This window comes from Macadamia integrifolia, chromosome 1, assembly GCF_013358625.1.
Source record: "Macadamia integrifolia cultivar HAES 741 chromosome 1, SCU_Mint_v3, whole genome shotgun sequence".
Taxonomy (NCBI): Eukaryota; Viridiplantae; Streptophyta; class Magnoliopsida; order Proteales; family Proteaceae; genus Macadamia; species Macadamia integrifolia.
The window spans coordinates 29,240,214-29,264,636 of record NC_056557.1 but is presented as its reverse complement, the minus strand read 5'-3'; the positions used below and the strand labels follow the sequence as shown (position 1 = coordinate 29,264,636).

Genomic DNA, 24,423 nt, shown 5'->3' with positions numbered 1-24,423 from the left:
CCAGCAACAGCCTTGTTCTATACACCCCACCTCATTCTTCTCACTCTCTATCATCATTTCATGGATCACACAGAGCGTCCCGTATGAAAAGAATGCCCAATTCTGTCCCTAATCATGAACCCTTTTATACTACTAAAACTGACACGTGCAAATGCACGTGAGCATTGTCACCTTGGAAAATATTGAGATCATAAGAATTCTGTCACATGTTCATAACTATAAACATCCGCTAGTACCAGGTTTGATAATTCTGTCACATGTCCATCGATCCACCTCTTAAAGACCGACCCAAAGCCCCCTTCTCCCAAGACACTATCAGGTCAAAAGTTTCTGGTGGACATTTTCAGTCTGCTAAAGCTAAAACTCTTTAAATTAGTGGACTCCAAAATCTCACCCTCACTCCGAGGGGTTAGAGGCACGGAAACAGAGGAGTTGCTAACATACTTTGAGTTCACCTTTGGACAATGAACGATTGATACATTTTCATTTAAAAAAAAAAGGAGTGGGAAATTCATCATCGGGTCGCTACTAGTCTTGATAGAAGAATCAGCAGATGTCATAGAAAAACACTACACCTAAACCCAATTTCAATCATGTATCAAGAAATGCATCAGCCAGAAATAAATATTGGGAGGGACTACAAAAATTATAGTGAAAACAAAATAGCTCACCAGAATAAAAACAGTTATGTTGAGTAAAATTGACGCTAAAAACAAACTGAAAACTACAAGGAAATGATTAAAACAATGGAACAGATAAAGGGACCGTCAGGAAAGTTCAAATTAAACATCAAAGATGTATGCCATATGGGCTTTGGAGTTTCATCGATCAGACTCTCTAATACAAACAGGGATGAATTCATGAAAATTCACAAGGACCCAGCTTCGCCTTGAAAAAAAATAAAAATGCAAGCAATTGTGGAAAAAAAATATGAAAGCTCAGTTCATCAATACCAATGTGAGATGGACTGTCTGCCTTGATTCGAGAGCTCAAGCAAGTCCCCATGGATGCAAAATACAATTGTGGAAAATGAATGGTCTGAGATATTTCAGCCAAGGAATCAGATATAGCAGCAACACATGAACGAATTCTTTCACAAGTCAACAAACGGAAAACGAAGGGAAAAGGTCATGTGTTATGATACCTACGGAACCAAACACAATAGTACCATAAATTGCAAGTTGAGTTCATAGGACTTATTTTGGAAATAGGTCTGTGCCGGTCCACGGAAGGAAGCTACATACTTAAATAAACATTCTACAATAACAAAGAATCAAAAGGATAAAAAGAAAATGTTGTATAACCAGTCAAAATCAAAGCTGTTGTCCAAACAGATGATGCTTCACACCTCAAATCCATGATCAGTTCATTTAAATACAAAACATTGTCCTTCAAGTGTACCAAGATTTCTTTTCCATAACTGAAAGATGAGGTCATCCAACTACCACAGTTGTTAAGGCATCATCTAGGCATCCAGGCGGCTTTTCTAATGTCGCCTTAGTTTTTTACCGCCTGGTGGTTCCCCCTGACCGCCTTGGCTCACTTAGACGATGTGGCAACTATCCTAACTACCCAAACAATAAGCAAGGACCCTATTATTTGTATTAATAACAAAGTTATGCTTCCTCGTATGAGGTTCCTTAAAAAGAGGTTAACAAAACTTGCTTTCTCTTGAATTTCATTTCAATAAATTTTACCTCAAGGTGGAAGATACAAAAGATCCATTTGAAGCATGATTCATCGTAGAGTTTAACAAGTACCAACACACCAGTTGGCTCCTAACACTCATCATGGATGGCCATTCTTGATTAGGTACCCGGAACTCGGAAGAGGATACTCAGGAACAGGAACCCTTGTAACAAAAGTGATACTTTCAATAGCCACAAATCTAAGCTCCACCATGGCTTCCCTCTACACTGTAATAACCCTTAAGCCTAATCAATAGATTCGTTGATGAAAAATAGCACATAGAAACTTTATAGTGCCAAACTCAAATTAAAATATGATCCTTGCCAAGAGATGAACCTATACGATAATTTAATAATGTAAACAATATAGCTGAAAAGGAATCATATCCACGTTAATAGAATTTGCAAAAAGAAAATGAATGAAGTTTTGTGCATAATCCATGAAATCTGAAAATATTTTAAAGACAAAGGCAGAGTATATCTAGTTTGAAAAGAGGCATATTCAATACAATGGTATTGTGAAATGTCTGTATATTTGAACTTACATGACAATCCATATAGCTCCAACGAAAGGGGAAGCACCCCACAACAACCCACATACAAGGCCTATAACTTGCCTAATCCAATGAAAAGCATCGCCCAATTGATCCTGCAGAAAAGAATCATTGACATTTACTTACATAAGAACATTTTGGCAGTAACCAATGACAGTGATAAATTTAGAGATGATCCTACAATAAGTTTGAAGATGTAGGATTGATGATTGTTAATAAAAATCATGTTCTAGGTTATAAAAATAGGAAACCTATAATGAATTTATGGGAATACCGAACATTTGATATTAAAGAATTTGTTCAATTATAATAATGCACTAACATCAACGAAATTGAAAACCTGGGAAGCATCTATTACACAGATTGGGCGAAGAATATAAAAGTCTTAAGATACAAACTCAAGCTGTAAGATTGATGAAAAAGGAAAAAGTTACACTTGACTTTACTAAAAACGCAATATTGAGATATTTTCCACTCTTAAAAACTCTATAAAAAATTATTGACTCACTAAACTCTCCTCCACATCCCAAAATTTCCGATCGAATTCTATATATCGTAAATTAGATATGAAAATTGCTGCTCTTTGTTTTGGATTTGCAGGTTACCTTATTGATTGCATTAGCTGTAGATCTTCAGGGATGAGAACTAAGTAAATAAAAATAAGTCAAATAACATGAGGAAAGTGAAATATAGGCTAATGACAATGAAACTTTCAATTTTGAAGGAACCAAAATTGCAATCCCATATTAATTTTTCAAAAAAAAAAAAAAAAAAAAAAAAAAAAAAAAAAAAGAAAGAGAGAGAAGGACAGTTGCATACTAATAAAATTACCCAAATACAAATACCTCTTCGGAAATCAGGAATTGAATTGGAAGAGATAGCATCCTTGTAGTGTTGCATTGTTGCTGTATTCATGTCTTGCCTGTGGAAACCATTTCGATTGAATAACGATGAAATACTCCAATCGCTTAGTCACAGAATTGTGGTAAACAAAGAAAACAGAGATAAGATAGAGAGAGAAGGAAAGCACACTTATATTAATTGTAGCCTACGGCCATCTCGACAATTCCCTTTCCCTTTGGTAGCTTTCTGACCATGGTTGCGGCTGCTCTAATAGTTGGCAAGAGTCGTTGGAATCAGATGGGAGGATAGAGAGTTTGGTTCGAAAACGAGAAGCTTATAAAGTTATTCCGACTGAATAATCTAATTTCAAATGAAGGAAAGAAGCAATAAAGGGTTGAGATACATTACCTGGTTTTCCAACATGCTTGATTTTGCGGCAATGGAAACCCCGACAGATGAGATGCTAGAAAGGAGATGGTGGAGCGGCTGATGCATAGCGATTAGCGAGAAAGAGAGAGGGGGTAGAAACAGGGAGGACAAAGAGAGGCCAGACAAATTCATCCAAATTGTTAAGTGAATCATGAAAAATCTTACCCTTCCAAAAAAAATCATAGATAATCTTCTCATATCCTATAGATTTTACGTGCTGACTTTTTTGTTTCGTTTTTGGTAAGACAACTCGGCTTTTACTTTAATTTAAGAAACATGGTAATTAGGAAATCATGGAGTATCTTATAAAAAATAAAAACTAAGAACTAGGGGCACCAAATATTCTAAAAAGAATAAAAAGAATATGTATGAAAAATAATGAGATAATGATGGTATTTCTAAAAAAAGCAAGGATATAATAGTTTAAAAAAGATTAACCGCAAAATATGATTACATGCACTTAAATAATAATATGATATGATAATATGATATGAAATGAATAAATAATAATATTGAATTTGATGGACACACTTTCAGCAATAAGTACCACAATTTAATACTTTAAGCTCACTGGAATAGAGGAAAATAAAAAATATTAATAAATGCCACAATGGTGATCGCCAATATGGTAAGATTAATTTGAACTTTCCTTATCATCTTAGGAGAAGCTACTGGAATAGAGGAAAATAAAAAATATTATTCCTGTGGTTCCCCTTCCCCCCCCCCCACACCTCTACCTCACGCATCTTAGGAGGATATAATAGAATTCATACATATTATTTTTATGGTTATAATGTCAGGCAAGGCAAGGCCTTGGTCATGGTTTAGTGAATTCGCATGCCTCTCCTTGAGAACCGCCTTGAGAGTCCTTCAATATTGCCTTCTTCAACAATTTCTTCTTTAATATTGCTTCCTTCAACAATGCCCCCTTCAACAATGGGTTCTTCCTTGTGCTCGGCACCCACAGGTTGAAGTTCTGTGGATCCAACTTCTTCATCAACAGTGCCTTGTGCTCTAGGTTGACTTTCCATGGGTCTAACTTGACTTACACGGTACCTCCCACCAAGAGATATCATGGTAATTTGTACATGCCACCTGCCATACACAAACAGGAATAAGTGGATTAACAGTGAAAGCCCTGAAACGACTCCTATGATAAGGAAGAGGCCTCCAAAGCTTCGCAAGGTGAGCAGGTTGGTTGATGTTGAAGAAGCATCTGCGATGTTGCAATTTGTTTGATCTCCTAACCACTGTTTCTTAATTTCATCTAATGTCCCGTCATCAGTGAGATTTAAAATTGCCATTGACATATAAGAGACTAAAGGAGATCCTTTAGGGAAGACCTGAAAGAAATAAGATTTAAAATTGCCCTCATTTTTTTTTTCTTTTGGAAATTAAAAAAATAACCAACAATAGAGAGAGAGAGAGAGTTGTAAACTCGGACATCCTAAGTTCGACTTCCACTAGGCACACCTTGGGCCATTCACACAGGGGTGTTTAGTGCTCTTCATTGCTTTCCATGAAGGATAAATGGTCCTCATTCAACCCCAGTATGACTCGATCCATGTGGTCGTAGGGTCAATATGGGCATGTGGGACTAGTCAAGCCGAAGGCCTAGATACCCATCGTAAGCAAAAAAGAAAGAGAGAAAGAGAGACTTACAAAGCCAAATCCTTCAGATGAGTAGATGCGTCCAGCCGTGGTGTATTTATTACAGTACAATTTGAGAAAGACTCGGATATAAGGAATTTCATCGAAAATGGCAGCAACTCCTCCATGATCAGTTCCAGTAGATAAAGCATAATGAAATTCCTCCGGAGTGCTATAATTTCTGAACTTGGATTCATCCAAATGCAAATGGTCTCTCAGGAATTCTCTCACAAATGAACCAGCTTGGTATCCCACATAATATCCATTATTCTTTATGTCGCTAACATCTGTGATTGTTGGCTGCAACTGTCGTGTTGTTAACGTCGATGACAGGCTTGCTGTGTAACTCTGTGTTAGGATGAGCACGAAGAACACCCATGTGATCAATACAGCTCTTGTTAAGTTATTCTCAATCCTCTCTCCTGCAACCATTAAAAGAAATTTTATGTTTATGCTTTCTTTAGATTTCAATTTAATTCTAACCGTAATTGGCTACCTAGGGCATGCTTGGCTGGGTCATAAATCTATCTAATATAACCAAAGTCTCATACAAAATAATTACTTTTAATATATTCTTTTGCTGACCTTTAGTCGAAAAAATTAATTTTAATGTTTCGAAGGTAGAGGGTATACTTACGTTGGGCAAATATGAGAGTTAAAAAGGAGTACCAAAGGCTTGTTTCAAGTCGTTCTCGATGTGAAACCCCAAGCTCGGTATTTGTAGGTTGTTCAAGAATCCACACGACGACCCCTATGTAGATGAAACCTGCACTAGTCACCAGCCAAAGACCTGGGCTTAAAGGCTTTAGGAACATCCAGAATTCTTTCTCCAAATTATCTTTCATTGGCACCACCATTATCACCCCAGATTCTGTATAAGGCATTGTGAAATCTACATAATTAGATCGATTCGCCAAAATTGATACATCCCCCACTGCTGCATTGAATCTCTGTTTGTTTCCATCACCAAAAAATAAAAATTTCAAAATAACTATTCTTTTGGATGGATAATTCATGATAGAAAAAAAAAAATATTATATAACCACCTCACTTACCTTATTGGAAACTTCATCAATAAGCAGATTATAGTCGCCAAGAGCTGTATCATTGAGCGGATAAGCTTTATATTCATAGGGGAGACCGAAGGGTAGCCTACTTGTTACATTACGAAATACTTCGATACAGAACCCTGTGATATTAATTAGCTTTTTAGTGAAGGGGTCTCTTTCAATGTCCACAAATTGTTTGAAACCATCTTTACTTGGAACCAAAATTTGTAAGATCTCTTTACCATTTATCAGTACATCCCAACCCATTGGGATAATTGCTGAGTCCCCTGGCCATAAAATAGATTTGAGACTACTCATAGAATTCAAATTTGTGAACTTATTTGTTGGGTTTAACTGCCTTGAAATGCCTCTTGTTGGTGTCCAATATCCAATCACTCTCTCCCCTTCCCTAATCACATTGAATATTTGAAAAGTAGAAGATTCCAACTGTCCATTAACCAAATGGAAATCACCACTCAGGCCTTTAAATCTAGTGCTCAAGATAGTATGGAGAAGTTGGGGACCAATTGGTGAGTATCCAAGGCTTGATATATCAGTTAAATTGTTGGTGGTGTTCCCACTCAAGAACTGAGGATTCAAGGTTCCAACTTGCTCCACTGCCATAGCTAGTGCCCAAACTGTATCATATGCCCATAACCCATAGAGAGTTGGATCAGATGTTTCACTATATGATTTGTTTGAGTAGAACCTTCTTTTCCATCTGACTTTAAATTCTTCAAGCGTTTTCGACTTTGGTATATATGGTCTTACACCCAATACACCTTCCATTGAATCAATACCATTGGAGTCTATGGGAGCCAATAAACTTGATAACCCATCAGTGACAATCCAAGCAAAACCTTGACTCATCATTCTTGCATTTTCTGCATTAATAAAAAGTCGAGATCCTAAAGAAGAAGACATGTGGACAATGAAAACCCTAGTTTGCATGGTTGTCAAATTATGAAGAACTTCTAAAATTTGATCATCAGTTGCATCCAAAGGAATGGCACTTCTATATGGCACACGGATGTCAATCTCCTGGAAGGCATCAATGAAATAGGGTATAACCCCATTTCCATAGTCGGTATCTTCATATATCAGAACCACTACCTTCCATTCAAAGTTTTGGATAATGGCAGCAATGGCTTTGACTTGAGTTGAATCATCAATAGTTGTCCTTACAAAATAAGGACTTTTAAGAGGAGAAAGAGAGGGACTTGTTGCAGAGAAAGACAGAACTGGCACTTGAGATTTTTCTCCAAGATCAATCACAAATGAAGCTTGAGTTGATTGTTGTGGCCCTATAATAGCTTGCGCCTCAAAATGTTTCATCAAGTATAAGGCTACATTTATTAAAAAAAAATAGTAAATGAACTGAAGGGTATAAAATCTAAGGCTAATTAAACTAATATTTACAACCTTCCTATTGACAGAATACATACGCTTGACAAAAGAAAGAAATTAGACTAAATACTAGTTAGATAAAATTAGGGATGTTTCGCAAGGGTTTTTTTTTTTTTTTTTTTTTTGGGGGGGGGGGGGTGGGGTGGGTGGTGCGTGGTTGGGACAGTTAATATCAAATTTATTGGAAAGAATGGGAAAAACAATACATAATTACAAGTGGGTTACCCTTTCGACGGAGGCAAGTCCCAGGACAATCACAAAACTAAAAAGGATCAGCAGGGGAAAAACAATACATAATTACAAGTGAAACCCCAAGGGAGGAAAGAAACCAAAAACAACCACAATCTAGAAGATCATATGCACTGAACACTCCAATTCTCAGATGGACAAGCCCAAGTGAAACCCCAAGGGATTTTAAGCCCTTGGTAATGATAGCCCGGCATCGTTCCTCCACATCTAAGCATATGCTATTGACAATGATTTGTCTAGTGCTAGTCTTATTCTAAAAGAATAAAAAATTCCTCTCCTTCCAAATGTGGTTAATAGTACAAAAAATTGTTAACTTGGCAATACAACCCATCAGATCTCTCTTAAATGAACTCTCTTCTCACTGAGCCTCCAGTTCCACATTCCTCCTAGGGTCCCTTGAAGGCCTGCACAAGCTAAGGATTGCTCCCCAGATTTCCACTGAAGGGGCAGTAAAAAAAGAGATGGTCTCTACTTTCCAACCCTGCCCAATTGAAACAACAATAGGGAGATGCTTGAATAGATCATCTCTGAAGTTATTCTCTATTCCCTTTTCCCATTTATTTATTGTATGCAAATTATGGATAAAATTCCAATCTTTATGTATCTGTATGTTAGACAAGATGATTAACAAGAAGAAGACAACTCCTTTTGAAGACGTTCTTGTAGATTCATTGAAGCACGTTAACAATCTTCTTTCTTCTTTGGTATCTTTTCAACGGAAGAGAAACCCAAGTTTTCCTTTATTCCCCCCCCCCAATTCATATTTTTCCTCCCTTCTACTGAAACAAAAAATCTATGAAGAAAACCTTGGTTTGTAGAGGATATATTTCTTTTCCTGTTTGTGGATTATAATTGTTAGCTTTCCTTCTCTTTGGGTTCTGTTTATTATGCGCTGGTTGATTCTACTTTGGGTTGATTGGAGAGAGAGAGAGAGAGAGCCATTTCTCACTAATAGTGCAAGAATCCTATCGATTTGGTGGAACTTTGTAAGGGAATGAGGTGGAAGACAGTTCAACAAATGGAAAAACTTGACTTGCAAATGTTATCTGGATATATTTCTTTTCCACCCCACCCCACCTAGCCAAAGACCACACCTTCAACTTTTTTGGATAGTTCAAATTTTTCAGCTCTTAAACCCCTAACCAAAATACCTCTAAACAAACGGTACCTAATATACTTTTTTTCCTAGGTAAATCTGAAAGTCATTAAAAACAAGAGTGGAAAGAAGCCAAATTGCATACCTGAGGATGTTGCAGCCACAACATCATTCTTGGAATCCATGGTGTGGAGCACAAGTCGTGTTGTATAATTCGAATTAATTTCATAAAAATCAGATAGAGCCATAGAGATACAACTCTCAGCAATCTCTCCAGTGTTCGATGTTAAGTCAAGAACAACCCCTGCATGAAAGAAGGCTGTTGAATTGACACTTTCATTTCGCGCATGAACAGACTTGGTTAAGAAGAAAGAAGGGAGCAAGAAGAAGAAGAGGAGAAAAAGAAAATATGTTGTTTTCACCATTCAGAAATGTATACTTAGAATGAGACCAATTGTGTTTTGATTTTTAAGGCACTAAATCCACCCATTATCTAGAGGATTAAATACCACCTGCCAATATATAGGTTATATCCTTTTCCCATATAATTAAATTAAGGGTATAAGGTCACATACATTTCCTGGAAACCTTCACAAAGAATCAGAAATATCACCAAGTAGGTGGCATCACGTATAGACAGTATAATAGGATGGATGGCATTAAACTATAGTGGTCAATGACTCATTTCATTGGTTCCAATATCTAACACCTTAAGCATTAAACTATAGTGGTCAGAGAGATAGGTTTGTTGCTAGTGATAAGGTATTATACAAGAAAGATATGAGGATCATTCCAAAAAGGGGAAGAAAGAGATAGACACAATAGATGCTAGCTTACGGTATACCAACGGCATACTCAATCTTTTTTCCATTTATTTATTCATTAAACAACAATAGATCTTGGTTATTGGATTCTTAACTATGAAGATATTTGAATTCTAACGAACTTGTTGGCAATAGAATGATGATGAGGCTGAATTGGTTCCCTAAGCTTTGTGGTTCTATTTTGACTTCTTTGCTATACTTTGTATTCTTTCTTTATTTTAGATATTCCTTCACTGATTCTTTACGGTTCATTATTCAACATTCAAGAAGTTATTTGTCTCGTTTCATGAGACAAGGAAATTTTAATTAAGACATGATTTGTCAATATATTCCAATTTCAATTCCAATTCTAGTTCCGATTATGATTCTGCAGATTCGTTTCAATAGATTTGAACTTGATTTATAAGGATCAGATCAAGAGATCAATGTTCAAGCAGTTATTTGACTTGTCTCATGAGACATAATTTGAAAATATATTTTTTGGATTCTGACTGATTCAAATCTACTTCATTTCTAAGGTTCAAGTCGCTAGGCTTAGTTTGGTTGTCAAGAAATGAATAAAAAAATAGAAAAATGAATATGAAGAGAGATAGACAAACATGCATTGGCTTGTCTCTTTCTCCTCAAAGTCAAATTTTTTTTTTTTCTTCTTTTCTTTTCTATTCATTTCTTGTCGACGAAACTAAGCTTGAATCAAAGATGAAATAGGCGTACACCAATTCCATTGCTGATTTTGCTAGCTTCAACCATAGATTAAGATATTTCCAATGTCACGGAGTTCTTCGTCTCTTGCACCATCTTTCGTCGACTTGGAGGGGTTCTTAATGACTAAACACAATTTGACTTAGTCTCTTCAAACTCAAACAGATTTGGAACATCTTAAGGAGAACCAATCCAAGTCATACAGTTAATAAGGTTTAGGGAAACACTAGAGTTGTTTGTTGTACAAGATATGTGTTTGGGGGTAGCTATCTTGAATTCTGTCATTTGCAAAGGGGGGGCCGATTCCTTTGGATAAATTATCTGTATAGAATTTACCTATATATTTGTAATGAGGTTTCTTTCTCTTTAATCAATTTGTGAGAGTGAGGAAGAACATTTGTAACCTGATTCTTCATTGATAATGAAATAGATCTCATCTTATTGTGGACATAGGCAATCTTATCGAACCATGTCAATCCTTATACACTACTGTATAATTGTATATTTGTAATTTTCATTTTTTTCTACGTCATTTTAGATTATCATTTTCTACAAAGTGTTCGAAAGTAATTCATGACAACTTTGCCTGGTCCACCATGAAGGGTGACATCCAAGCTATCATTAAGATTGGAAAGTTTCTGCGTGACCAACGATTACAATTCCCTTTCTTCTAGAAAATGGTCATTTGATTTGTATCTTCTCAAGGGCTCTTTCAATGATGATTGTTATTGTCCATGTTAGGTAAGAAAAAGTAGAATAGGTGATGTTGATTTTCTTTGCGTGAGATGGGAATGGAGGCTACAGCCGGATGGGTTGTGAAAACCACACAAGATAGGGGGAGACCACAGCTAGATGGAGAGAATCCATGCTCCAAGATAAGCTTGTTCATGATTACTGATAATTTAGCCAATTAATAAACTAATGAAGGTATGTTCGAAAAAATTTGGTTGCTACCCGAGTTGTAACTCCTGCTTGTAACCAAAGAAATGGAATAATTCATTTGCCCTTAAGGTTCACAAGTACCTTTCTAGATTTTGAAATTTTTTAAATACATTTTAAGATTCTATTTCTTTGACTGCCACAGGAGTTGAAGTTAAGGCAGCAGTTAAATTTCAACGAGATTCAAGTTCCAAGGAGCTCTTCTGACCTTGGAGATAACGGCACCCTACACTTGTCTTCAACATCTGCTGGGGATGTATTGTGTTTTTATGAAAATCAGGAAATAGATCCCTATAGAATTCAATATCCAATGCAGTTGTTAGGAGGTTATTGGAGATTATGGGATGGGGCTCCTCTACAACGGATGACAGTGCACATTCGACGGCTTTGAGCACTTCGGGGTTTGAAAAATCAGTTGGACTAGAATCGGCTATGATCAATCCTGAATCTTGGCCGATACCATACTAATGTATAGCCAAGGACGAAGGGTAAAATAGTCTAAATTTTTTTTTAATTGAAAGTAAAGGTATTTTATCCGATCTAAGCCAATCTGAATCAATATCAAATTGATTTCAGCTTTGACTGATCTCATTCTTGATACCGACTTCTCAAACCTTGGCACACGCCCTGCCCATGTGTTGGGTTCAGTGCATGAGATGCTCAGACTATTGAATGTGCTTTGCCACCCTACTGCACTGTAGAGGAGTCGGATCAAGATTATGAGTACACTGTACGGTAACGATATTTCTCCACGTAAGCTCTCCACAAATATGTTTTCTGTATCTAGACTCTTTTTTTTTTTCCTGGTAGATTCTGTATCTAGACTTCACTGCTGATATTATTGACTATGCAATTGGGAATTCAAAATTCACTTTGAATTTATAGTTGCTATAGTAACGTGTCTTATTAGCTCTCTTTGCCTAGGTTGAAATGTGATCATTTAAATTATGCAATCAGTCCAACTTGATTGCCTTGGATTAGGGAACGTATTTTATTACTCAAATAATTGTTGTGAAATTGACCATGTCGATACCATATAATCTATTACAAAGGGAGCTTCCGAAGAGGATCGGCTAGTTTGTTACCATTGCTATGGTCTTGGAAGAACTTAATTCACATAAATCAACTTAGAATGTGAGGGAATCAAGACCATATCAACTCACATCAATTCCCATAGGTAACCAATATGAGATCAGCCCCCAGAAACTAATATGAGATCATGTCATAATATCATAGATATAACACGAAAAATTCACCCGTCCATAGGTAAATTGATGTATCGATAGCTGCTCAACATATGCTGCTTGTGGAATCTTGATCTTCGTCATACCGCCCACCGTAACTGGAGAAGGAATGTTGTCCACCAACAGTAAAGAGGGTCTTCCAACAGCATCTGCATACGAACGTGGAAGCAGCGGGACTGCTGCAACCCGATCTCCTCCTGCGAGTCTCCACCACCAGTGGTAAAGTCCTCTTCTCCTGAACCAAGTCAAGAATCAAGTGAGATTCACCCACAAGAAAGGGATCCCCAACCCACCGATCCATCCTTTCATCAGGTTCCAATCCACGAGCATCCCTGTCGCCGGAGAAAACGTAACCATCCACACCTCTACTCATGACTCAAAAACTTAAAGTCCTCTTCTCCTGAACCATCCAAGAATCAAGTGAGATTCACCCACAAGAAAGGGATCCCAAGTCCCACCATTTTTTTTTTTTTTTTTTTTTTTTTTTTTTTTTTTGAATTTGAATTTGAATTTGGAAAGGGATCCCATTTTGTGGGGTCCCCATTAACGAGGGTTCCTAGTCCATTATTTATGGGGCCAACCTCCAACGTAAAAGCTGGACCAGCTGACTAACATATGAGGGATCTGGTTCTGTTTTATGGCTAGCCATTGGGCTCCAATGAAGTCTCTGAGTGGCCAAACTTTGTAAACATTAGGAATGTCAACTGGGACGGTTCAATTTAATCAGAATGGGTCTTAATTGATCTCATCTCTTTGGTGCTACGACCAGAATCATTCTGATTAATTAAATTAATTTGTTTCAAATTTTGGAACCAATACCGAATAATAATAGCTAGGATGGTCTGATTCTGTTTTTTAAATGGTCGATAGGGTAAAATATTGAGTAATTAAGCCCAAAGAAAATACATTTTTAGTCCAATATTGGGCCCATACACAATCTATGATAAATTAGATAAAATCTGTGAAACATTTAGCCTGTGAACTCAATGACCCAAGAGATGGAAAAACCTAAACGTGTCTATATGAAATCCCCATATTCGGGGTTCAAATATTCTACGATGAGTGTCAGTGAGGATCCAACGAGTTAGGAGGGCCCCAACATGCACTTCAGCCATTAGATCCTCATTACCACTCATTGCCTCACCGCAAAGGATTTTCGTTGCCATATTTGGTACTTAGTCAGCTCCTAACTAGTTAATCAGTTTGGTTTGCTTTTGATTTCAAAATTTAATTGCTCTAATGACTAGGACCAGAATGCACCCATTAATCAATGGTCTACTACTAGATTAACAACCCTAATAAAAACAACGGATAGGTGGTATTCCAAGAAAAGGGAGGGATAGGGGAGGTGCTCTCTTGAGCATGGTTTGAAGAATTGGATTGGATTGGTCAGGATTGGTAGGATCGGATCGGAATTAGTCTTGAGTTATCCCGATTCTTAGGTATACGATATCGGTGGATCAATATGAACAAAAGATAAAATAGTTCAAAAACGGTTTTTATTTGAAGACGGGTATTTTTATCCAATATTGATCAATCTAGATTGATATTGACATTGAAGAATCGGATTGGATTGGTCAAGATTGGTAGGATCGGATAGGAATTAGTCTTGAGTCATCCCGATTCTGAGTTATATGATATCAGTGGATCAATATGAACAAAGGATAAAATAGTTCAAAATTGGTTTTTATTTGAAGACGGGTATTTCTATCCAATATTGATCAATCTAGATTGATATTAACTTTGACCGATCCCATTCTTTTAACCAAATTCTCAAACCTTAGCTCTTGAATCTTGACCCAAACTTAAGGGAAGGAAATTCAAACTTGTCTCATGGGCCCTGGCGACTAAAAGGCCAAGGAACTATACTAAGTGAGTTTGGTGGTACCTTCTGTTTTTCCAAAATACAAGTATGAATAACCAATTGTAAAAATCTATCACGTGACATATGAAAGAGCCCAAATTTTTAGGTTGTCAAATCTCAAGATCCTCTAATCACATGTGAAGTTTTAATGATAACAATGTTTTCCAAATATTGTCTACCACTTTGAAAATTCGAGGAGTATCAGGAGATTGCGAAATATTTATTAAGTAATGTGTGCGTGCATAGGCATACTTAGGAGTTCATACCAATACATGAACACCATTTGAGGGAACTAGAATCTAAAATTTGACATGTAGTTAATTATACCATGTCTTCTTTATCCAATAGTCAGAATAACTACAATATCATCCATAAAGCAATAAGAGTGAGATGTTTTAGGAAACAAACCCTTTCTAAGTGGAGCCATTTGTAGTAGTTTCCCATTACTGAAACAACAACCTCTAGTGTGTAATTGTAGAGGTTAGTGACAGAATTTACCCACAAAAAAAGAGCATGTCCAAGAATTTTTCGTAACTTCAATTCACATCTTTAGGTAATGTCTTTTATGTTCCAGTGTTTGACATCTGATATGGGTTGAAAATTGATAAAACATTTTGAAAATTACAAACCTTTGATGAATATTATTATGATACTTCATAAAATTGGAAATTATAATTTCCGCTACATCTTTAGGTTATATAGCAAGTTTATTTTGGGTTGAAATTTGACTAACGAGATGACTTAGATATATTTAATTATCTGATGCCTGAAATATGATATAAGTTTAAAATAGCAAAATTTTAAAAAAGAATAAATAACCAACATCAATATTATCAAGATATTTTATGAAATTAGAAACGAAACAAATAAAATTAAATTTGACAGGGAATGGATTCATCAATTTTAGTTAATTTTGTCCACACCCAAGAGTTTTTTTATTTTTTTTGGTTGGTTGAATCCACCCCTCAAGACCCACTACACATTTTATAAAAGGGATAGGTATGCAAAAGGCGAAAACTATTATTCTATTAACTATGACTGCAACTTGTTATCACCGAAGTAGTGAATTAAATTGTAATTTTCTTTCAATTGTTCTTTGTCTTATTCCTAAAGGCCTATTTGTTTAGGGGGTTTTGATAAGGTGGAATTTAAGGAGTGGGAGAGTTGTACTTATTTTCCCAAAAACGTGATAAAATTATGTATTTGGATATAATGGGGTGAGAAATACTCTAGACAACATTGGGACATGAGCTTTCCTGTCTGCTGATGTAGCTTTCACTCCATCCCCTTCTAAAGTCCTACCAAATTGGTGGGACTTTGTGGAATGGGAAGTCATTGTAATTAATGACTCGCTTTTTTTATTCCTCTATTCTCTCTCTCTCACAGTTATATGCTAACCAAACAAGGTTAGGGTGGGAAAGTCCAACTGTCCTCCAATTTTACTTTCTCCGCCTTTAACCCCACCAACATGTGGGACCCAGTAGTCAGACATTCTCACCCCAAACTCCCCTCTAAATAAACGGGGTCTAAAATTTGTTTAACGTAATATTTAATATAGTGATAAAAATGGGTTTTCAAAATATTGAAAGTTATTTAATGTAATTTTTATAGGAAATGATAGAATTTATCCCTCATTGAAAAAAAAAATAATTATCTTAAATGGGTAAAATAAATGAAAATTCAATTTTGAGTAATCTTCTCATGTTTCCTGAAATAAATAAATTTAATAAATTATTAATTAAACCTGTTAAGTTTGTCTCGAATTCTTGACCCGTTTTGAAAATTGATCTAGTCCGATATAATTTGGTGGCAACCAATGGGAAGTTTTCTGAGATTTTTGATGGAAGAACGACCCATTCCCAGAGCCCATCATTGATCTCGTATAAGGGTGCGGGGGCATAGCCCCCACGGTATGTTTCAACCGGATCGACTGCGACCCGCTGGTTGGTGTATATATAATGTATTATTATCTTGTTGAGAAAGTTATTGTATTTTGGGGGTTTATCGAGCTAGGGTTTCAAGACGAGTTTTCTCGTCGCTGCTTAGGTATAATCTCTTTTCTGCATAGTGAAATATCTTCTTTTTCACCTGAAGATGTAGCATGCCATACTGGTGTATAAACCTCATTAAATCTCTGTATCGTGCAAATCTTTTGCCTAGTTATTTTTATATTTCTTGATATTTGATCTAACAAAAGCCAAAGAAAATTCTTTTATCGATCTACTACTGGCTATGTATTTTACACCAATTCATGGGGACCATCATACCAACTGTCAGCAACTATCTATCATTTCACTCCCCAGTCTTCACTCAAAAAGACTAACATATCTTACAAAAAAAAAACAGACTAAACACAGAGAAGTCAAGAGCTTAGAGGCAGTGGCAGTGGCAGTTGCGTATGGGAATGGGAACCACACAGTCTATAGGGACTGTGGAATTGAAAGTTTGGAGGAAAATAAGGGAAAATTCAACCCTAATAATGCAAAAGCAATCAATCCATTCTAGGCCAAGTCAAAAAGGTGTGGATCATAAGTCATACCAGAATTTCAAAAGAAAGTTACTTCATTTCTTTCTTCTTTTCTTTTTGCGCTAAGAGGTTATATATATCAAAAAGAGGAAAAAAACTGTACAAAGATCTGAACTCAAGGAAAATACAAGGGGATAACCACAAATCCTAAAACCACCACCCACCTACCGCATGCCATCAGCAGGAAATGATTCTAGGTTCTAGGAAAAAAAAAAACTCAAATCCTCTAATAGAACTTGAATCGCGCATCATCAGTCAACAATTGAAGCACATCCGACGGCCACGCCAAATTAGTAGTAGACATTTCCTTCTTTGCTGCCATATCTGCTAGAAAATTCGTTGTGGGATTAACGTCCCGATAACAATGAGTGATTTTTCAACAAATACCCTTTAGATAAGAAAGAAGAGATGACTACTTCTAACATACAAACCACTGCACCAAGCCCCTTTGCACCATAAGAACCACCAAAACCGAGTCACATTCAATCCACAAAGAAGAACACTGCAACTCTTTTTTTCCCTCACTCCCATTTCTGGTTCAATTGTTGAACTCTCTCTTCCTTACAGATTTATTTTCTCTGATGGGAGATATTGTCCTCACAGCCTTCCTTCAGGTGGCCTTCGACAGGTTAGCCAACCCTGACTTTATGGATTTTGTTCTCCGGTGGAAGATCAACTTGGATGAAGTGGATTCACTGAGGGACACTTCAACCACGATTCAAGCCTTATCTGATGAAGCTGAAGTCAAGCAATTCACCAACCTTCGTGTGAAACTATGGCTCCACCGCCTCAAACAACTTCAACCTATGATGCTGAAGCCTTATCTGATGAAGCTGAAGTTCTACGCCTGAAATTGGAATCTGAATACCAGACCCAACAGGTACGCAACACTCCTGTTCCTCTCATTCCAAGTGAAAGTAATGTTTCCTCTTTCTTCAAGTCTAGTGTTGAATCTGCGGTTAAGGGCTTCAATGAAAAGATAGAAGTAATAAAAGGTATTGGGCCTAAGGTATATAACTTTGCTGATGAGTTGCAGAGAATTAAAAGGTTTGGATCAAAAGTAAGGGATATTGATGAGAAGTTAAAGAGTATAGCAAAAGAAGATATTGTTCTAGGTTTGAGCCCTAGCATCGGATCTGGGTCCTCGAGGTTTAGGTTATTCAATCAAAGGCTACCGACGAGTTCTTTGGTGATGAGATCTAAAGTTGTTGGTAGAGAGGAAGATATGGAGAAGATTATTGGATGGTTGTTAACGGGCCAAGATAGTGACAATAACTTCTCAGTGCTACCCATAGTTGGTATGGGTGGGGTCGGAAAGACGACCCTTGCTCAACTTGTTTACAATGATGAGAGAGTTAAGAAGCATTTTGGTCTAAAAGCTTGGGTCTGTGTATCGGAAGATTTTGATGTGGTGAGATTAACTAAAGAAATTCTCGAGTCAACCATTGGGTCATCCCTTTCTTCTAACTCATTGGATGTGCTACAGGTGAAACTTCAAGATGTATTGAGTGAAAAAAGATTTTTATTGGTTCTAGATGACATGTGGAACGAAAAGTATGATAGATGGGATACCTTAAGGACCCCTTTTGCATTCGGTGAATCTGGAAGCAAGATATTAGTTACAACACGACACAAACGTGTTGCATCAATTGTGAGTACTGTTCCGAATGATCATGACCTAAAAGGTCTATCAGACATGGATTGTTTTGAACTAGTAAGAAGGCATGCTTTCAGAGATGGAAATTCACTTCATGCAAATGGAAAGTTGGAAGTATTTGGAGAAAAAATTGTGAAGAAATGCAAGGGTTTACCTTTGGCTATAAAGACACTTGCGGGTCTCTTGCGAGATAAAAGGGAGAATGGCGAGTGGAAAGATCTTTTGGAGAATGAAATATGGGATTTAAGAGAGAGTGAGATCCTTCCATCGCTCATGCTGAGTTACTATCATCTTCCACCAATTCTGAAGAGATGCTTCACGTATTGTGCTTTGTTTCCCAAAGATTACGTATTTAACAAGATTGAAATAGTCATGTTGTGGATGGCAGAAGGTATTGTTCAACCAAAAGGAAGAAAACGACTGGAAGATATAGGGGCTGCATATTTTGATGAACTATTTATGAGGTCCTTCTTTGAGTTATCGAATCGCCGTCCTTCTAATGAGGCATCATCCCCTTTTGTTAAGCCAAGCATTATATATGAGGAAATTTTTTTTGACTTGTCAGAAAAACTTTACATCAAGTCATTTTTTGAGTCATCCAATAACATGGGATTAGGGTTTGTGATGCATGACTTGATCCATGATTTAGCGCAATATGTTTCGGGTGGAACATATTGTAGGAGAGAAGAGTATGATAAGCCATCAAAGGTTCTTACAACAGCCCGCCATTTGTCCTACCTTAAAAGGAATTGTAATGTTGAGGCACCAGAATTTGTGACCATGAAAAGCTTACGCACCCTTCTAGATCTAGAATACTATGGTGACAATTTTTTGAGTATCAAGTGGTTTTTTCCCACTATGGAATATCAATTTCAATTCCTACGTGTGCTACGTTTTAGAAAATGTAGCAATCCTGAGTTGCCTAATTCAATTGGCAAGTTGAAACATCTCAGGCTTCTTGATTTCTCATTTTCTGATGTTGAAAGGTTACCCGATTCAATTACAAGTCTTTGCAATCTACAAACATTGATCCTAATTCATTGTTGGAGCCTTAGAGAGTTGCCTAAAGATATGGGTAACATCTCAGGCTTCTTGATTTCTCATTTTCTCCCTGCAGTGTCATGGGGGGATTCCTATAAAATGCCATTAGGAATGGGTAACTTAACTAACCTTCAAACGCTGAGCACATTTGTTATGGGGTCAAAAAATAGTAGCGAGTTGAGGGACTTATCCCTACTCCGTGGTACTCTGGAAATTTCAAATTTGGAAACTATAGGGAATAATGAGAAAGAAGCTATGGTGGATAGTTTAAAAAACAAGGTGCACCTTCTTGGGGTACGGCTGCGTTGGAGTGAGTACGGAAGCGATGTTAGTTTTTGTGATTTGGGGAGAGATGAAAAAATAGAGGAGGATGTACTTGACCAACTACATCCTCATACCAATCTTGAATCTCTATGGATAGAAGATTATGGAGGTATGAGATTCCCAAGCTGGATAGGGCATCATTCCTTCTCTAATTTAGAGATTGTGAGTCTCATTGACTGTTGCAAATGCAAGTTCTTGCCTCATCTTAGGCAACTGCCATTGCTCAAACACCTAGTCATTGAAGGGTGCAGTGCTATAAAAATTATAGGAAGTGAGTTATATGGAGATGGCTCATCATCAGCTAATAAGCAATTTCGATCATTAGAGACACTACGCATTGGAAGGATGGACGAGTGGGTGGAATGGTCTGAAGTGGTTGAAGAAGAACAAGGAGAAGATGGAGGACAATTTCCTTGCCTCCTTGAGCTGACTATATGGTGTTGTCCCAAGCTAAGGATGTTTTCTCACCACTTTCCTGCATTGGTGGAACTAGAAATAGGAATGTGTCATGACCTAAGGAGAAGATGGAGGATTTTCCTTCATTGCTATATCAGGTGATGTCCAAAAGGTGTTTCCTCACCATTCATTTCCTGCATTTAGCAGATTGTGAACAGATAACAACATCGCCTGACTCTGACCACCTGTCATCATCAACAGCAGCAGCAGCAGCACTAGCAACACCAAGTCTATATAACTCATTCCCTTGCCTCCGAAGGCTAAGTGTTAGCTTTTGTCCCAATATAAGAGATTTATTACCCATCCTTCCCTGGGAGCCCCTCCAATCATTATAAACCCAACTTACCCAATGATAGCACAATGGTGCCACAAGAAGGGAGGAGAAGAGTGGTCCAAGATTGGCCGAATCCCTATTTTAAGGATAGATGGTATATGGGTAATGATACACAACAAATGGCAATAAAGCCTTACCACCACCTCTGGGCATGCCCTCTCATAGTAGAACCCATGGATGGAGTACTAAAGAGCTAATGTGTCTATTCACATGAGGTATTTTTTCTAAATGAGAAATTTAAGGATAGATGGTATCTGGGTAATGATATGCCATTTTTGAATTTAATAAAATTCCTCTTATAGGAGAACGACTCAACAAGCATCCAAGGCATATTATTATTATGGGAATTACTCAAATGGAATGTTCTCTTTTAAAAGGTTCAAGAATCTCGACCTGGAAATTGCGAGGAACTTTTAAGCTACTAACTGCCTAGCACTGCATCTATTAGTTATTGCTTATCCGCAAACTTAAAGCTTTGATTGGTCACCAAATAAATGGAAGTTCTGTGGTAGAATATGTTTTACAAGTCAGCAAGGGGAGCACTTCTACACGTGGGTCTCTCTCTCTCTCTCTCTCTCTCTCTCTCTCATTTACTTTTCAGCTCTTTGCAGAACTATCGGAAACTCATAGTTGTGGGGTTAATTAACTATGTGGAAAATGTTTTTGTTCAGGAGCGTGGTTTATGCGTCAATGTCTCACTCAACGAGAATATTCACTTGGGCATCAATCAGAAGTGATCCAGTGATCATTTCTCACTCTTTGTGTCTAAACGCAGGGGCATGCTCTTTGACAGAAAATGCATCCCCTTAATTATATTCACTTGGGCATCAATCAGAAGTGATCCAGTGATCATTTCTCACTCTTTCATGTTTCCATCAACTATCTCATTACTTTATCAAAACATATCATTTGTGCATAGGGCCACTGAGGAAATGCTCAACATATGTTTTACCTTCCTAATTTTCTATGTTAGTGGAAACCCTCCTCGATTTTATGGACTCCTACATAGATTCCTACTTTGTAATCCCTCTCCTCTTATCTGATCAACATGCTGGCCAACTATCCATGGTGTATTAATCCCAGTTTCACATTGGTACATACCATTAGTAATAGACCAGATTCTACTTGCCCAAATCTGTTTAAGGATTTCATTAATGGAAATAATTAGAGTTCTAGCTTACTTTCATCCTTGATTCCTCTCTCCACAGTTAATGATATTTTAAAAATTCTAATTTCCTTAAACACAGATTCATGGTGGTGAAAACAAGATTTCATTACCCAAATTGGTTAGATTTCTAGCTTCTGGCTCGCCTACTTATTTCTTTGTTTCACATTGGTGGCGTTTCTTTGGAAAATCAAACTCCACCCATAGTTTAAGAATTTCTTTGGAGATTAGCTCATGAAGGAATATCCACCGAAGACATTCTGAGAAACAAGATTGATATTACCACTAACATTGGCTGTTTCTAGCTTCAAACGCCTACTTCTTTCTTTCATGCAAGTTCTCTACAAGAATTTGGGCAGCTAGGCTACGAAGTTTTACAGAATGAATTTTTTTTCTGATTGGAATTGATTTATTAATCTAACGTGTGGGCTGTGTTCTAGACAGCAGGAACCCATTAAGCATGTCTTTCTTTACTATTTTCACTACTACATGTTACTACATATGGGTACTTAGGGATAAGATTACTTAATCAGGGCCCAAATCCTCACTTGATTCTTCACCCTGTGAACCAATGGACTGTCCAAGTGTCACACATTATCTCACCCCAAGTGATTCCTTCCAACAGGACTCTTTCTCCTCCCAAAATTTCCCCAATGTGAACCCACCTATCCAAATTTGTGTGGGGATCACGAATTCCAGTGCCAATATCTCGCCATGGGAAAATTGCATCATTTCTAATGGAAATTGTCTCAATAATTGTAATACCCTAAAATCTGACTAGGGTATTCTCTGCTTTTGACATAGGGTAAGGGTGACTTAAAGTGGGGATTTTATCAAATCATTGAAGGTGAATCAATAATTGGTAAGTGCTAAAAATCACCCATTAGTTGTAACTACACTGTAGAATAACTTTAGGATTTTTGCACCTAGAAATTAGCATTTTGCCCATGAACCCTGGTTTACCAATCTGTATGTTGAGTGGAGGCAATGTAGTACTATGACACATTGACTATTCATGGATGATATTGTGAATTCGTTGTTTAGTTTCTTTTTGAATTATCATATGTACTTATGCGGCGATATAAATGTAGCAATGTAAGTTTGTCTGGTATGCTTTTTTTTTGCCCATGAACCCTGGTTTACCAATCTGTATGTTGAGTGGAGGCAATTTGATACTATGACACATTGACTATTTGATTTTCTTATTAAATTCAGTTCTAATAATTCTGAAATATGGAGTTTGAATTGTTCTGAGTCTACTGGGTGATATTTTGGTACTCCTGAATTTATCTTTAAATTTTGATTTATGATTTCTATCTTCATAACAGGTTTATCTTTTTTCCAATATCTTAAAGGGTTTTTATCTTGAATTATTTCTATTTGTTCTAGTTTTTCTATTGTCTTCTTAATACTATTTGTGTTTTCTAATATTTTCTTCTTCACTATCTTTTTCTTCAATATTTGGATTATATATTTCTATAGATACGATGCTGTAAATTGATTCTGTATCACTCAAATCATCTTCAACATCTATCAAACAGCATTTTGAATCTTGTACTACTAGAGATCTCTTTGTATCTTCATTTATTCTTCTTGGACATTTTGATGCTAAATGATCATCTCTATCACATATAAAACATCTAAGTTTTCTTTTATAAATTCTATCTGGATCATACATCCTAGCATGATGATCTTTATTTTAAATATAACTCAGTTAGCATATTTAATAAGAAAATCAAATAGTCCCCATAGATCAGCAGCTATGATAGTTATGAAAGAAAGTGAAAAAAGAAGAGGAAAAAGCCGAATGGTAATAAATTACAAAAGATTAAATGATAACACAGTAGATGATGCATATAATTTACCCCAAAAGAATTTCCTTATTCAGTTTATACAAAAAGCTAAAATCTTTTCAAAATTTGATTTAAAATCAGGATTTCATCAGAAAGTGAAAGAAGAAGAAAAAGCCGAATGGTAATAAATTACAACAACTGAAGGCCATTATGAATGGAATGTAATGCCTTTTGGATTAAAAAACGCACCTGCAGTTTTTCAAAGAAGAATGGATGAAATTTTCTTACCTTATAGAGGATTTTGCATAGTCTATATAGATGATATATTAGTATTCTCCAAAACAGAATCTGAACATATAGCACATCTTCATAAAATATTTTCAGAATTTTACAAACATGGACTAGTAGTTTCCAAGAAAAAGATGGAAATAGGAAAAGAAAAAATTTTCTTAGGATGAAATAGGACTCAAATAAAATCTACAACATATATCTACAAAAATTTTAGAATTTCCTTCAGAATTAAAAACTACAAAAGATATAAAAAGTTTTATAGGATTGGTAAATCAAGCAAGAGACTTTATTCCAAAT

At 36.6% G+C, this 24,423-nt stretch overlaps 2 protein-coding genes and 2 long non-coding RNA genes across 4 annotated transcripts; 2 read left to right on the top strand and 2 right to left on the bottom strand.

Annotated features, from left to right (window-relative positions):
• Positions 1 to 2,107: 2,107 nt before the first annotated feature.
• Positions 2,108 to 3,612, bottom strand: LOC122086018. The gene is made up of 4 exons (XR_006142316.1): positions 3,494 to 3,612; positions 3,275 to 3,352; positions 3,088 to 3,164; positions 2,108 to 2,337 (listed from the first exon to the last, which is right to left on the bottom strand). It is a non-coding gene; the product is annotated as an uncharacterized LOC122086018 (long non-coding RNA).
• A 682-nt stretch (positions 3,613 to 4,294) lies between these two features.
• On the bottom strand, positions 4,295 to 9,287 carry LOC122089348 (glutamate receptor 2.2-like). The gene is made up of 5 exons (XM_042659037.1): positions 9,111 to 9,287; positions 6,220 to 7,559; positions 5,802 to 6,114; positions 5,177 to 5,586; positions 4,295 to 4,609 (listed from the first exon to the last, which is right to left on the bottom strand). The coding sequence occupies exons 1-5, from the start codon at positions 9,211 to 9,213 to the stop codon at positions 4,550 to 4,552; spliced, it is 2,226 nt and encodes a 741-aa protein (XP_042514971.1). The 5' UTR covers positions 9,214 to 9,287; the 3' UTR covers positions 4,295 to 4,549.
• An 8,553-nt stretch (positions 9,288 to 17,840) lies between these two features.
• LOC122073007 (putative disease resistance RPP13-like protein 1) lies at positions 17,841 to 20,645 on the top strand. The gene has a single exon (XM_042637486.1). The coding sequence runs from the start codon at positions 17,841 to 17,843 to the stop codon at positions 20,643 to 20,645; it is 2,805 nt and encodes a 934-aa protein (XP_042493420.1).
• A 65-nt stretch (positions 20,646 to 20,710) lies between these two features.
• On the top strand, positions 20,711 to 21,667 carry LOC122076503. Its single transcript, XR_006139497.1, has 3 exons — positions 20,711 to 21,092; positions 21,180 to 21,428; positions 21,549 to 21,667. It is a non-coding gene; the product is annotated as an uncharacterized LOC122076503 (long non-coding RNA).
• The last annotated feature ends 2,756 nt before the right edge of the window (positions 21,668 to 24,423 follow it).